Below are 17,014 nucleotides of genomic sequence, written 5' to 3'. Positions count from 1 at the left end.
GTGCGGTGCCATCGAGTTTTTATCGATTCCGCCGTTACAGAGGGCAAATCCATGGCGACGTCTTACGACTGCAAGTTCATCGAAACATCGGTCGGGATCAATCACAACGTCGACGAGCTGCTGGTCGGTTTGCTCACGCAGATTCGCTTGAAACTGGAGAATCCCGAGAGGACCAGAGAGATGTTCCGGAAAAGATCGCGGAAAAATCGCAGCAAGTCGCCGTTGGGCTCGTGCTCGGAGAACAACTCGCCTAAAAAGTACCGCGGCAGTCGGACCAGCACCAGCCTCAAGGTGCGCAATCTGCTTGACAAGGTCTGGGCGCGCGACAGCAAGTCGAAGAGCTGCGAGAATCTGCACGTGCTGTAAAATCCGTGGGATCGATATATCGATCATCTCGATCCGGAATAATCTGAAACGAACGAGCTTGCGGCAGACTTCCATTGAAACGTTCTACGCTTCGGAATAGTCTTCGAGCTTCGGGGGTCAACGAGGTGACTCTCGTCGAAGAAGAGGACAAGTATCGACCGCTCGATACCCTTCGTGGGAGAAGAGAAGGCACGTGCGTACCGCTTTTGTAATGAAGTAGCGACCTTTCCGGCCGCGTTTCTCGACGTCGTATGCTGTCAAGCCCTTTTACGGATGGGGGGCAATCTTTCGCTGCTTCTGACGAAGCACGCTGAGTCTGATTATCGAAACACGCCAAGTCAGCGAAAGTTCACTTTTTATTTCGCTCACGCGACTTTGAAAGTTTTAACAGTGAACCCCCCCCTGATCGGAGATGCTCTCTTTTCTACATTGTATCCTAGGTTTCCCCGTCGCAATTAATAATGCTGAAACCAGCAGACTAGCGTTTCTCTCACATTTACGATTTAATCAAATTTTTTTAAAGGCATGGATTGTTGGACTTTTCATAGCTCTTATAAATTCCGGGCGTGAGTAATAAGAGGCGCCCTTAATCCCGAAGAGGTCCGGTAAGTGTACAATCTCTGTGATTACCGTAAATATAGGCCACGGGGAGATTGTTCGAGCGCGTATCCCGCGAGAGAAGCGTAAGCGTCGTTATCGCGAGGATCGAGTACGTTTTCGCGCGCGAATAGATCGTAAAATAAAATGCCCATAAAGTAACGCGAAAGGCGACACCGAAAGCAGCAATCAGCGTAGATTACTACTCGGCCGAGCTCGTTATCGCGCGTAACCGAGGCCATTACGTGAAGGGAATCGCATCGATCCTTATCACGTCCGCGCCAAAGGACGCCACAATCGATCATAGTTTACATTCCCGCAGCATAAGTGCGAGCGGCGAAAAAGCAGCGTCGTGCAAAAAGAGAATTCGCTCCGAAAGTGAATATTCGCAGGGTAGCGTCAGGAATATGATATCGCTTTGCAGTTTGCATGGTAACAAAATGCGCGCGCGCGCGATTAAATTTACACCAATTTTTTGCATTTCACTTTTATACGAGATCGAAGTTTGGGTCAAAGCAAAGCAGGGGATCGACGATTTGCAGCTATGCCAACGAGCCGGTAGCTTGTTGACCCTTTCACGCTTAGCAATTTCGGCTGAAATCCCATATAGGCAAATTTGGGAATAGATAGCAATACAGGCAGAGAGATGGCCATCCATTGCGGTTCCTCTAATAGCTACTGAAACAGTGGTTCTCAAATTTTTTTATTCATAATATAGTGTTATTTCTTGTGTGAGAATATTACGGCACATTCAACGCTTCACTTCGCGAATTAATACGAGACATTACATATTCTGAATGTAATAAATAATAAAATCTATATATTAAGCAAAAATAGGGAAGAAAGTAGAGATGAAAGATCGAAATGGAAATTTGAAACTTGAGCTGTGGTTTTTATTATTAAAAAAAAAATAGATATCTTAGATTGTATATGCAATAATCTATACAATTTGCTATTAAAGTATAGAATAAAATTCTTTATCTAAAGACGTTTAATTTTAGCTAAAGTGGATTATATAATATTTTAAAAGTAAAAAATATGGTATTTCATATTTCTGCCAATTTGTCCTTTTCTATACAGAATATCATAAGTTTTCTTTCCCACACATTGAAAAATTTAAAGTTTCGTGGCATGACCTTTGAGAACCACTACATCAAAGCGCAGTACAGTTAATAAAATCGCGGTAACATATCGAAATTTTCAATCTATTCGAATTTGTTAAAAATATAACTTTAATAGATATTTTAAACCCTTTTTTTTAGTCTATCTAAAATAAATCATTTATTTTGCTATAATCCTACTTCGCATTTATTGTAAATAATTTCGTTTAGTCTAATCAGCTGAAGCAAGTTCTTCAATTTTTCTTCATCGGTTAATGACCGGTAAGCCATTAAAGGGAAATTGAACACATCTCTGATTGCTCTATTTAGGTCAAAGGAATTAGCACGTGCAAGATAGAACAGACGTGAGTTCAAACCAGATCCGGAAAGATTTGTTTCTAATAAAGAGGTCACCATAAATCCATATTACAGTGATCCGAGGGATGAGATTAAACGTAATGAATAACATAAACCGCTGAATTACGCGTCATATAACTGAAAATCCTTTAGCCTTCCGACAGAGTCACGTACGCGTACAAAGTACGCGTGCAAACGCAAACGAGTGTTAATATCGAATAAAAATATTTTCATTTTGTAACAAATAACTCCACATGAATGTGTTCATTCGATGCGATAAAAATGTTGTGCCCTTCCATAAAAACTGGAAGATTTTAATTGTTTATTTCTCAGTGAATTGCAGTAAAAATACAATGAGTTGCAAGATGCACTGCACAACTGTACAACTGTGTCGGAAAGTTAAATGATACAAATACAAATCGTAAGATTCATGGAGTCGTGAAGGATAAGTAGGTCATCCAATCACCGCGATTCACCTGCTATTCCTGAATTAGAGGATCCTGATATCAGCGGCGGAAAGCAAAAGCACAATGATGACGCTAACAGACGAATCGAATCGCCATTGCAAATGATCGTCCCGTGCGACAAGCAATTAATTTCTTAACGAGCTCGATGTCGGCCGGCCGACGTCGAAATTCACAGCGCGAAACGATTAGCGCCGGAAGAGACTGACTAGCATTGAATTCGTGAACGAGTTCGAAAATAGGGAATTTTCCGGCGGAAGACCACCGTATGAGAGTACGAGTTCCATTAGCGCGTATGCGAGTGACAGTTTGCGCGAACGATGTTGAACTTCGGACCACTGAACACGTTATACAGAGTGCATTCAAGATCGCGCATTTTTTTTTTTTTTTATATAAATGTAGAGATTTCGGTGAGTTTGTAGTTATTTGTAGGTCTTGACGTTTTTGTTACATTTAAAATTCATACTACGCGCAATATGTTTTAATTGTGCATTGAGTGTGCCTTGCCTTTAATTAACGACAAAACGCAAATTGAAATTTAGATAATTAAAGACTAGTGTAATTAAAGCAAATCGTTATTTTTTTTCGGTTTATTTGACTTTCATCTACGATAATAAGATAAATATGTATGTGATATATGCGCGATACATAAGACACCCTGTAAAATAATACAATTATTGATGTTTCTCGCATTCCGCGCAGAAAAAAAAGATCCTCTGACGTCGTACTCGCCATCATTGCCCACTTCAATTAGCTAAATTACACGGTGATACGCTAAGGTACGCCTACTCACCGAGCTGCATGCATCGCGCAATCCATTGCTATATGAGCGCACTGAAATTCTCGCAACTGCATGATTTATTCCACCCCATTTTACAATCCCGCGGTTGTGCGCTCCGCACATATACATCCGTATGCGTGTTTAGCCATTCCATTTACAACACATTATGCTAAATCCGATCCTATTTTTACTTTCCGCCTATGTTTCCTTTTCACGCGTTTTTTACGCGAGCGTTAATCACGTAAACACGCCGCAAAGCTTGCGAATGCTAGAAATGACTTCTAAAAGATATTCTTAGAATATGACATATAATAATAAACTCCTAGAAGATATTCTCTTAGAGCACAGTATATAATAATAAAAGGAATCATTGCCATACTTAATGTCGCAGATGTATCGCAAGATAAATCGAGCGGGGATAAGAAATATAATTCCGATCTGGATTGTTTTACAAGGTATAACTTGAATTGTGCTAACGCAAGCAATGCTGAACAATGGATTTCTAGTATAATTGAATCTCTGCGCGCGTGTGTATGTGTTACGTGGTACATTTTTTCGCACTTTTATTGGATTGAACTTCTGCGAAGTTTCCTTTTTATGCCACGAGTATAAAATGCAATAATATAGAATACGTTCTTTCGCCTTTTTATTGAAACATTTAACTTTGTTATGTCGCACTATTCTCGACAAAATACTTGTTCAAACCTATAATAGTATCATTTCTTTCACGGCAACTGTAACTGCGACAGCTGAAAATTATTACACGTATCGTAAAAATCAGAAAAAAATATATTATGAATTAATATATAACTGCAAACATCTAGGAAAATAAATTTTGTAAAACAAATCAGTACCGATAGCTTTTAATTTTGCACATTAAGAAAGTTCTGATTTTTGTTTAATATTTAAAAAAGTAGTTTAAATGCTATCTAATTATAATAATTAAAATATATGGACAATTTTAAGAATTGACTTTATTTTCTCTTCTTTTACAATCAATCGCCAAAATTGAGAGAAGTTACGAATGATACTTATTCACTGATATTTTTATTTAGATTAACTCTTGAAATTTGAAGATATTCAGAAAAACTGAGTTGAAACTTAAAAAAAAAAAAAGTTGGATTTCATTAAATGGAAAAGTTGGTTTCTGTGAAGAATATTTCTTCCGATCTTTTGCAGTAAGATCTTTTACAGTAAGAGAGATGCGGAGTTCGAAAGTGCATTCTGCCCGAATCACCCTCGCCAAACCAAGAACTATCATTGTCTGTCATTATACCTATTCGCGGGAGAGCAAACTAGGGGAATGCGGCAAGTAGTTGCGAGAAATTCGGATGTTCCAAACTCTTGCTCCATTATCCAGTTTCGCCGTGGCGAAGCTATCGCGTGCCGAAAACAGAAACTTTTCCAAAATAATGTATTTTCAATAAAACGGCAAACGGTAATATTGCGCCAAGTTACATGTATTGTGATTTAATGTTTAATGTATTCGAAACACGGTGTTGCAAGAATTAAGGACTCTTTTCGATGCCGTCTTTTACACAGGCGTAAACGGTAAAATCGCTTCGAGTCGGCGAATGATAAAATAAGATAAAAATTTAACACGATGATTGTTCGCTGTTGTTGTGCATGTAATGTGAAATTTAAACGTTTCCTGTATATTTGAAGTACGGCACTTGCAAAAGCAACTTTCGCGAGATGATCCTATTCGACTATAACCGAACGATTATAGAGAAGTCGGTCGCGGTTCGATCGATGGCCGAAGAGAAATTCGTTGTTCACGTTGCCGTCGCAGCGACACCGGGGAATTCGGGGCCAATTTGTCGATCGTCTTTGTCCTATCACTGACTGGCAGACGATCGTTTGTAACTTTTGACGTGCGAAATTCGCGGGAACTTTCTTGCTCGTGGCTATTCCCGCGCACGTAATAACTGCGACGTCATTGTGAACTGAACGCGCGTCTCTTTCGACGCGTATTGACAAGGGATTAAAACGATCGGAGGCAGCCCGCAGTCCAACTATTCTTTAAAGTGGAGAAAATAAAGTTGGTAACAGTGCATGTCGTGCGCGGTTAACGAACACACACTCCCGAGAAACGTCATCCGTCTTTTTCAATCTTGAAGGTTTGACCGATTTTCACAGCTATGTCTTCCATTAATTACCATTTACAAAAAGTATATAAACAGATAAACGCAGAAATGTTTGCAGTGCAACGGTAATATCATGAAGCGGATGATGAGAGAGGTTTTAAAATACCACGACAAAGGTTTAAAAAAAAAGAAAGAACGACAAGAATTATTTTCCTGCTAAAAGGATCGTGAATTTTACAGTTCGGTGCTGTCGCCGTCTTCCCGACAATTTAACGGCCACGGTAATATTACCAAGGTGGCGGGCTTAAACAGATTAATAATTTAATACGGAGTTATCTCGCGTGACTCGCGTACAGTTCATAATAGCGTAATATACTGCTGCTCGTAGTATCGCGCTTGGGTCCTCTTCGAGGAACCGTCGCGGTACGAAAGGAATCGATGGCACGCTTATATTCGCTTTCTATCGGCGGCCGTGCCCGTCACTCGCGAACGACGAGGCGAATTCGAGTGGCGATCGATGACTCGGTATCATTAAGCGCGTCTGTACGTCGCTTTCCCGTCGTTCTTCGTAGATAACCAGCCGCGGAGGCCAGTTTTACTTCCACAGTGGGACATTTTTAGCTCGTAATCGTAACTGTAATTATTCTTATCAATTGTACCGTGAAACGCAGCAAGATTTCACATCGGCGGGCACTCGCCGTGCACCGCGCTATGCCGTTTGACGTGTGTTATTTTTCCTTTTTACTTTTCGATGGCACATTTTTCGTTAAAAAAAAAAAAAAAGAAGAGTAAAACTCTTGAAAAAATATTTATCGCAGATGTTGCCACGACTAGTCAAAATATGAAAATGTGTCTCCCGCGCGAGGAGCTATTGAAAATGCGGTTCTAAATACAGAATACTCCGAACGATTCGTTGCAATATAAAATCCGGGATACAATTTCCTATATTTTGAGAATTCGAATATTTATGTCGCAAACATGTTTGTGACGTTTGAGATATTGTATTGCTCTGGATCCGTATCCTTTGCGTATTACGACTGCAAAAGTATCTTTAACACGATTTGTGCCGCGTGACCGGCGACTTACGCTGAACTTTTCAATCGTTCACGGCAATTGAAATAGTTCCTTACTCATGACGGTTGATTTTACAACGTATTTTATACATTTACATCTTTCCTTCTTGATTACTTTTGATTATAATACAACATTCTTCAATGAACATGTATAATGAACAACGTGAATGGAAAGTCACGTAAAATCAGTGCGGCACGGAATGTGTTAATAAATCTTTTATTCCACCCTATTCGCTGGTTCGTATTCTTCGCTCTAAGCTTCTCTATTTCACTCCTTTAAAAATGCAAATACGAGGGTTTTCACTCGCCGATCGACGTTGCACCCTGCATGTGGAATTCGATCGTACGCCGACCTTAATCCCTATATGCCATGATCCTTTCCGCGGAAGACACAAAGGAAACAGATGATCAATAATAAAGCGCTTCTTATCAGCCAACGGGAATAACCTTGTTTCGAGCGCGGTGACGAATTACGCTGGCTTTGAATTGGAGCGTGTGATGAGGACGATACAACCGATACTAACTCACTCCTTTAGTAGGCACCCTTCTTAGGCGAACTTGCGGCGAACTCAGACGTACGTCCTTACTAAAAGTAAGGGAGACTAAAATTCGCGCGTAAAAAAACTCACGAAACGGCAGACCGTTTTATCTCGCATCATAGTCGTAGTGCGACTCGGCCCTTTCGGTCCTTAGCGTAAGAGACAAACAAATCCCTCCATCCCTTGATCTCGTAGATTTTTTCTTCGGCGTATAAATTGTATTAATCAAAAGTCGTCGGAACCGAGGCGATATCTCGATAAGTTGAGTTTCCGATACAGCAGCGTGCAAGCAGAGTGTGACTTACATGCCTGCTTGCGACGACGTAAACGCGGTGATTGACGCGAGGCGCATTTCGCCACGGGCATTACGCGGGAAACTACGCTCGTCGAAGTAACATCGGCTTCAATTTCTCCCTTCCTCCCTAGCGGCGTATTTACATGCTTACATGTAGAGTGCGTGCAATTTACGATTGACATACGATAGCTCGTTAGCGAACTCTGATTGTCGATTAGGACGTACGTAAATCTCTCTCTCTCTCTCTCTCTCTCTCTCTCTCTCTCTCTCTCTCTCTCTCTCTCTCTCTCTCTCCCTCTCTCTCTCTCTCTCTCTCTCTCCCTCTCTCTCTCTCTCTCTCTCTCTCTCTCTATCTATCTCTCCCCCTTCCTCTCTTTCCCTTTCCGATACTCTCTCTTGTAGTAGCGAAGAGAGTAGAGCTGCGGCACATTGCCCGAGACTATTGATTGCCGTTTGCCATTGGGATATTGTTGCGTATTAAGAGACGGTGAGTGGATCAAGTAGCATGTATACCTTATTAATCTGAAGCCCCGCGCGCACAAGTACGACGCACGCGATATTTATTTTTATAAATGCGTGAGACCTCGGCGATATATGCATACGTATTTCCTTTCCTACGCCTACGTCACGTTATCTTGATGTCCGCTCGCGTTTATTCACGTCAGCGTTTATATTCGGTTCGCATAATGCGAGTCCATTCGCGTAACTCGCAATTTCTTTTTTTTTTTTTTTTTTTTTTTTTTTTTTTTTTTTTTTTTTTACCGCTGTTTTTTTGCGACAAACGAGAAATAAATCGCAGTCTCACGGCCCGAAGAAACGGAAGTACGGAAGAAAGTTAGTTCCTCTCGACTCGGTCGAGGAAAGCTCGCATTTATATGTAAAATTCCTCGATTAAATTGAAATTGCGTATATGACTACACGAGAAGTATTTCTTTTGCGAGTTGTATTGGTTTCTCTTTCTTTTCACTTTTCTCTATTTATTTTTTTCTTGAGATTCTTTGTTCAAATGATTGCTGGCAAGCGCAGCGAAATTTCATTACATAACGAATATTTGTAGAAAGAAATTCGAATAACGTGTTGTAATTTGAGTTCCTATCCGATGCGCCTATGTATGCGCTGTTTGTGACGACGCGTGGATAAATCAATTTCAACTGTCAGACTGTCGCTACTCGCGTCCGTGTGTGTATGTTTGTATTCCAACAAAACGAAATTTCTGTGACTGCAAAGTCAATCTGTGGCGCGATAACTTGAAAGAAAAAAAAATCGTTGGAGCAGATTCGTTGTCCGGATCTATTTCAGAGCGCGGATTTGCGGGATTTTGTACAATATTCACGATTGCACACGAGGATCGGTGTTACGTTTTTGATCTTTGATCGGAAATGCCAGTAGCGTTGCAACTATCGCTGCATTTGGTTGTAAATATATATATATATATTTATTTTATATAATATATTTATATATTATATTTATATAATTATAATATTTATTATAATTATTGTTATTATAGATATATATATTAATCGATATCGGTGTCGCGAGTCCGACGATTTAACATTTAACGTCGGCGTTTACTTTAGATAACTTCGAAGGAGACAGCCGTTCTTGCTACTAAATCATGTATTAAGCGAGATACGAGTGATGGAATATTCGTAGTAAATTGTCGAAGGCAAATCTATAGTTTGCTTCGTATTGTTTTGGGGGGGAACTGATATATCGTGAAGCAATAATAGCGTATGAATTTGCGCGACGCTATTTCGTCATTAAACAGGAGAAAAAAAAAAGGAGAAAAAATACGGGATGATAAAGGAGATAATGAAAGAGCATACATGAGCGCCGGAGCGATTTAATGAGCGATGAAAATTCGGCAAACGCGTATCACTCAATTCTCGACGTCGATGTGTTGTGCATAATATTATACTTCAAAGCAAAACGCGAATTACATATTACTGTGTGAAATGTGCGATATTTTAATGTCCTTTCACTCGTGGCTGTATAAGAAAGACTTAAAAATGATATAAATTTTGGCGAAATTAATTTGCGATAAAATAATGTGCTTGCACGCAAGAGTTGGAAATTTTCGGGATAATTTCAAACAACCGAGCGAATTGAAGAACACCTTATATCAATAAGTGACTAAGTATAGAAATATTTCAATACGTTCTTGCTTTTTTTTTTTTAAATTTGAGAAACGGTATCTCCTTATTAACGCGGAGAAGAAAAAGTTTTCCACTTTTTTCCACTTTTGTGAAAAAACGCGACTGCGAAAATCTCTGTGCGCCGATCCGCGCGGGGCTTTATGTAAGTACATAAATAGAGCACGTATTACGAACTAAGCGATTAATCGATTAAAATGTCCAATATGCGTATGACTGATTGTAAAGCGTCGAGCTTGGACACTTGCTGGGATTTCTCTTAAAACAAACACTCGACTCGCGGTATCGCTCGGAAACGTTTCTCGAGTATCTGCGCGACCGTCGTCGTTAAATGTACGATAATTTTTGGAAATCAGCGATGCGTCGTGATACACACCGTATTGACATATCTGCGCGCGTGTAGAGTCAACTTTTGTTTGGCCATTATCGCGCGTACGTCGAGCACGATATGCGATAATTGTGTCGAAGGATACTAAAAGCGTTTACGATAAAAGCAGCCTGAATAATCTCGAGAGTAATCGAAAAATTTTGAACAAATTTTTGAAAATGCTACGTGAAGGAAATAAGTACGTCAATCTGCAAACTAGATAGGCAGATATTTTATATTTTTTTCCTTATTATTTCTAAAAAATAACTATGCACTTTAAATTTATTTAGTTCTAGAGATTTTATGAAATAAATAAACTCTCATATATTTGCTTTGTTTAAGCTAATTGTTTAAATTAATTGTGGTCGGTCTTGACAAGCTTAATTTAAATATATTTTTTTCTAAACACGATAAAAACTCTTTGTATAAAATAAAATAGTTTAGTTAAATTTACAAATGTATATATATTTAATTGATCATAGATATTTTAATTATGATTACAAATATATTTTAGCTTTATATGTTTTATGTTGAATAGATTTTGAATTACGTAAAATTTTTTTATTTCTTTTGTCTAAATCAAGGTCTACCTTGGGCCTTCACACAGCGACCAGACCGTTTTAATAAAAAACGCTGAACAATCGGTGAAAGTATACGCTCATATCAAAAGATGTTTTTGCCACGGGAAGTGTTGAAGCAACTTTCAATCAGTGTTCTACGAATCCGAGCGGAAATTTAAACGGAAAGAACGTAATGGAAATTTTATAAGAGAAGCGATCGCTTTTCTAAATTATAAATAAGAAGCCGCTCTCAAACTCGTAAGGGCTGTTTACTCGTTGGCGTTACGATAATTGAATCGCCACCTCCTTCGTCACCAAGCTTCTTTTTTCAATCGCTCGTTTTCCTCAGAAACCGTAAATGATTATTGTTATTTGTGTTCTCTATAATCCTTTTATTTCTAATATTGTCACGTAAATTCGTTATCGTGTAGCAAAAACAATTAAGGAAATTCTTATTATGCGAATTCCAACAGTTAATTCTTACAAATTTGATTATCTTCTTGACATAAATTTAGAAATTATTATAAATTCTACGCATATAAAAATAGAATCTTCCGGATTTATTAAATAATCCAATTTTGAAATCTCTGAAGCAATCCTGACATAAACCGATAAAATAGCTAAGAAAACTGATATTCATATTTGTTCTGCTTCCTTTAACTGAAATAAACAAGAGAAAAGCAAAGAAAATGGAATAGGAAATATGAGAATCTACCTGCAACTCTTTCTATGCAAAATGTCATAATTTGTCTCTTTCATTATCGTTTCATTTTATTTCAAGATGAGACATACTATCAAGTGGCCTAAATTCTAATTTAAAACACGTCAATGAACTGACGACATTATGACGACATATTGAATGATTCTAAAATTCTATATATGTTCGTGCATTATAAATAAACGGAATACCAATGACATAAATGTCGTTTAAAAAAGTTATATTGAAATAATAAGTCGATTTTTATTCTATTATTGCGATTAATTGCGATTAATTGCAGAAGCGTGTAAAATAATGATAGTATTGATAAAATACATTTGGCTGCGAGAGACAGCTGGAGGATAACGATGCGTTTGGGAAATGACGCGACATGACGAGGTAATCGTAAACGATGATTTTCCGTCCATCTAGACACGCACGATTTTAACGAGGACGATCGCAACGCGGACAATCACGTTCCGGCGAAATTGTACACGAGTATCATGCTCGATATATTGCGATCTTTTACGACTCGGCTTCTCTATCGGAGAATATCCCGGCAAAGTGTCGCGCATCAAGATATGATGAAAAAAAAAATACAATTGCCATGCACGATGCTCCTTGCGTCTCGGCACCGTTCTTTTATTTCGACGACCTTTTATCGAGTGACCTTTTATCTTGGGAGATAATTATTCGACATAAGCAGGACGATAGTGTTTTATCAGTCAATCGTAAATATCTTTCTCGACTTCCTTGTAATATTTGGAGGGTGAACCATCTAATTGTACTTGGAGTAATTTTCCTATCCTTCGAAAAAATTGTTTAAGTGTTCATTGTATGTGTACGATTTAATAATAATGCATACTACGAATACTATTATCAATGTAAGCATGCGTGGGACTATAATAATCACTGAACAGTTCAGTAAAAATTGTAAAAGTTATTTCAAGTCATGAAGATGATTTATCTTATACAGACTGCGACTCGAATATTCTTCATAACATTCTGCTTTTTTATGTATTATTTATGTTGAGCAATGTTAGTCGCTTAAAGTTAGTTGGCAGTTTATATTTATGCTTTGTAAAATGTCACTACTAGTGTAGCAAATATTTTTTAATAAACTGTGCATGTAAAAACTAAACTGTGATAAAAACTGTGTTATAAAAACTTCTCTGTTATATTTTTATTATAAAATAACATAATTTTTGCCACAAGTTCGTTTTAAAGAGAAAGTATTAATTTATTCTGATTGTATTAATTGGGTTTTTGACACCGCTAAAATTTAGTATTATTTGTTAAACTCTTTTGTTGTATACATATAACCATAACATAAATATTTTTTGCCATAATCACAAATTTTATTTTGTGGTATTTTATGAAAACACATTAATTTTAAATTGAAAAAATAAAAAATAAAAAATATTTAATTGGCCGAATCAGATAATTATATATATAAAATAAATAAAAATAATCTATAACAAAAACATCCTGCTTTCAGCGTGTTTCAATTTGATTGTTCCGATAATTATTTACAATTGCTAATATAATTGCGTATAATTATCATAATTATTATCGTCCTCGTCCTGCATGATATACATGCGTCCTGCATAATGTGCATGAATAATCGAAATTTTTGTTGATAAAGCTGGCGCAGCAATTTTTTGCGAAGCCCGAGATAAAATCGCAGTCGATAGGAAACGATAGAAGACGCAAGGAACATCTCGTGCACGAATTATATATAGATTTAGGTTTAGGATGCTGATTGCCAGGTACGCCGTATACTTTAATTCGGCAGAATAAGCGACAGACAAGCCGATATTCGCGCGTACCTGCGCACCGACGAATATATTGCGGACCATAGCCTAGCGATTAGGCGATTTCACAAATCGATGTTATATATCTGTACCTGTACATGTAAGTAAAAAAAAAAAAAAAAAAAAAAAAAAAAGAAAACAGAGTAATGCGATATCGGCCGCAAAGTCGACCGGGAATTTTCTTGTCTCTTTCCATGAATGTATCGTACTTGTACCAATGCCCCGACACCATAGTAATTAATTAATATCATACCGATTAAGCGGGAAAACGACGTCCGTAGTCACTTTTCGCTTAAGACAGCGATTTCCAAAGATTAATTTTTATTTCTTGCCATAAAAAAGAAAAAATTCATGAATTTTCTACGAATATTCCATAAAAATTTCCCACTTACGAGTGATTTTATATAATAATTTACGTAAATATTTATCATTGTGCTTATTCTATTCGATCAGATATAGTGATCGCTCCGAAAACATCCCCTGATTTTTGGGATGAAAAACATCGCCTTTTGGAAAATGCTGGCTTAAGGTGGCTTTTAGACGCGCGACTAAAAGGGACTATTTCGTGCCGGAAAGTTTTCAGGATCGATAAAGTACCATCGACGCGTTGTCCCTGTCACTTTCGTGATTCACTTTCGGAAACGATTCGTGGACATATTGCCTCGTCGTACTAATGATATAAGTACGTGAGAAAATGTTCCGAGCGTATGATAAAATGAATTATGAAAGCACTGACTATCACGATTGATTATAATATTGTGCGAACAAACGTCAAGAAAGTTTAGGGACATATTGATAGATGTCCAAGTATTATAAAATATTTTGTTCCATCTTCAATATTCAACGCGCGTAATTTATATATAAAATATAAAAAAATTTCCTTTTTCTTAGAAAAAATCAAAAGTAGTAGACAATGCATGATAGAAGATAACATGATTTTGTTAAACTTGTAGCATTTGACAAAAAATATTAAAATATCTAAAATAAATAAAATTAAAATATCTAAAATATATGTATTCTATTTAATCATTTTTCGAGTTACTCTTTCATTTTTTTTAATGTTGAAATTTTTTGTATTTTTATATCAAAAAATAATTGTAAGATTTATTTGTAAAAAAGAATTCTTTCTCAAATAGAAAGACATCGACGAACGCATTAATATTTACATTGTTATTACTATTGTTATTAGTCTAAGAAATTCTTTAACCGTTCGAATTATTAAACTATTATTTTATATTATTCTTTGCATATTTATGTTTTCATTTTTCATAAATTAAGTTTTTTTATTCGTGAATAAAAATTGTCTGTTTTGCTATACACGTGTTACATATATTTTAGATATAATTTTCTATTACTAACACTTACCTTAATTTATATTCTTCTCTCTCACACATTCGCTCAAGATGTCCACGAATCGAATGCATCCGGAAGCCCCGTTGCGACTTGTCGCTCCTTCTATTTTCGATGTCGAAATCGATGAATCGAATTTGAAGCCTGCAAAGAACGCACGCAATTACAAAACTGTATGCAGAGGATCATTCGTTCAGTGATACAAACAAAAAAAAATAATTCCGAGATGATGCTCCGTTGTTACATGTATTATCGAATATTTGAGAGAAATATGAAAGGTTCAATTTTCGGACACCAAGTAGAAAGCGTCCACGTGATTTCATTGACGATGAGAAATAATTCGACGTGTTAGTTTCTTACGATGTTTTTATCCCGTGTACTAGATCTTTATATATAATATATCGTGCCCGCGACGTTGCTCGACACATTCGATCACTACAAATGATCGAGACAAAGTGTACACACATGTATACATACACAATACACCCACACACATCTACATACACACCACTCGAGCTACCCCTCCTATAGCATGTAACGTGACATATTTATGTGAATTTTTGTCATTTTACTAAAAAACGTATTTGCCGTATAATTAAAACCAAACTTATTATAATAGAGATACCACATACATTCAGCTCCTGCGCTTGGCGTTTTATTTCACGAGATACCGAACTTTTTCAGATTATCACGACCCAATAAGAATGTAACTGTAAAGTGTAATCAATAAAGAATTTTGCCTAATACACGAGAATGTTTATCACCAAGCATCAATCATAATCTCTTTGGACAGCGTTTCTTGACGATTTAATTTCCTTTAAAAAAATAAAGTCTATTTCTCTACATTTCTGTTAATACATTTCAATATCAAAAATTTTAAATAAAATAAAGTTAACATTTCAGACACAAAGAGTTATAAATACAATGACCTCTGGAAATTGGGCCGATAACATCGCAATAATGGCCACGCACAGTTTAACCATATAAAATATGATTTCATATATTGTATTAGAAATAAAATAAAAATATATAGTGATTCTATAAAATAATATATACGCTTGTACAATTAATATTTTTATAGACAGAAATGTAAATACTTGCCTTTTTATATCGCTTATTAAATTTTTGCGTACATTCTTTCGTGTAAGAAATATGGAACAGTTGTCACTGGCCAAATCCATATGAATGTGCTATGTATGCGCAGGTTATTATGACATATATATGACATATATATATATACATATATATGTCCTGCGGCCGCAGCAAGCTTTTTTCAGACGACGTATGTATAATATTTCCTGCGGTCACAATAGACATTTTTTGGACGGCGTTATATACGCTTTCTGCAAAAAATTCAAAAAGATAAAAATAAGTGTAAAATTGCCAATAGTAATTCGAGAATATCTTTTCGTGACTTTTATTCATATAGGTTATTATACCAGTATAATAAAAAGATATTATTTTATTAATAATGGGACTGCAAAAATAATTACAGAATGGCGTAGCTAATTATGAAACAATGACGCGTATACGTCTGACGATGATTATATACCAATTGGCGCAAAATATACAGCAAAAATTTCGATTGATTCCAACATAAAACATCGTCGCAATATTTGCGTGGTGCTTGATGCGTCATGACAAATATTTGATACTTTACGAGAGACACTTGTGATAAAATTCTTTGTGCACAACAGTCACAATTTTTTAGCTTAACAATTGAGAGAAATACGATTATACGAATATGACTCAGCACTTTTTTGCGAAATGTTTTATATTTAGGCTGTGATTCAAAATGGCACTGGCAGTGCTGAAAACCTGTATATGTAACACAAACTATAAAATTGTCAGTACTAATTGCCAGTACTGACAATCATAATTATATATAGATTTGTAGTACGCATACGTCATAGGTTTTCAGCACTGCCGGTGCACTTCAGAGCACAATCTAACTACATTCTAAAATCCATCAAGATATGATGTTGCAATTTTTAGAACGTTAAAAACAATACTTCTCAAATTGAATGCAACTTGAAATTAAATTATTTGCTTACTTTAGTTAAACTTTCTATACTTAACATAAGATGTTGATTGGTTTTTAGACAGAGAAAGAGCAAAGAAAATAAGCACAAGAATGCAATTCAGCAAAATTATAATTTAACGTAGACATAAAATTCGGAATATTAATAATAAATATAAATATAAATAATAAACAGTAAAAATAATAAATTATTACGAAAAGATAATCGATCCACCTAATCATAGAATGACATCCATTATACATACCTAATGGTGATTATATAATTTTGCAATATTTCGATGAAAAAATAACCTGAAACGTACAAAGACGGTTTTGACTAACATTTCTACTGACTGTCTAAATCAAAATCGCAATATTGACGTATAAAAGCAAT

General features: G+C 36.4%; 1 protein-coding gene across 7 annotated transcripts in view; it reads left to right on the top strand.

Moving 5' to 3' along the window:
• LOC105673069 (uncharacterized) overlaps positions 1 to 15,346 on the top strand; it is a 55,070-nt gene extending 39,724 nt beyond the window's left edge. For all 7 annotated transcript variants that reach the window (XM_067355341.1, XM_067355342.1, XM_067355339.1 and 4 more), the window contains one exon: positions 41 to 15,346. In XM_067355341.1, coding sequence (XP_067211442.1) covers positions 41 to 366 — 326 coding nt within the window. In that variant the 3' untranslated portion in view covers positions 367 to 15,346. The remainder of the gene's footprint in view (positions 1 to 40) is intronic.
• Positions 15,347 to 17,014: the final 1,668 nt, after the last annotated feature.

The sequence above is a fragment of the Linepithema humile genome, chromosome 5 (assembly GCF_040581485.1).
Source record: "Linepithema humile isolate Giens D197 chromosome 5, Lhum_UNIL_v1.0, whole genome shotgun sequence".
NCBI lineage: Eukaryota > Metazoa > Arthropoda > Insecta > Hymenoptera > Formicidae > Linepithema > Linepithema humile.
This window is presented reverse-complemented; position numbering and strand designations above follow the sequence as displayed.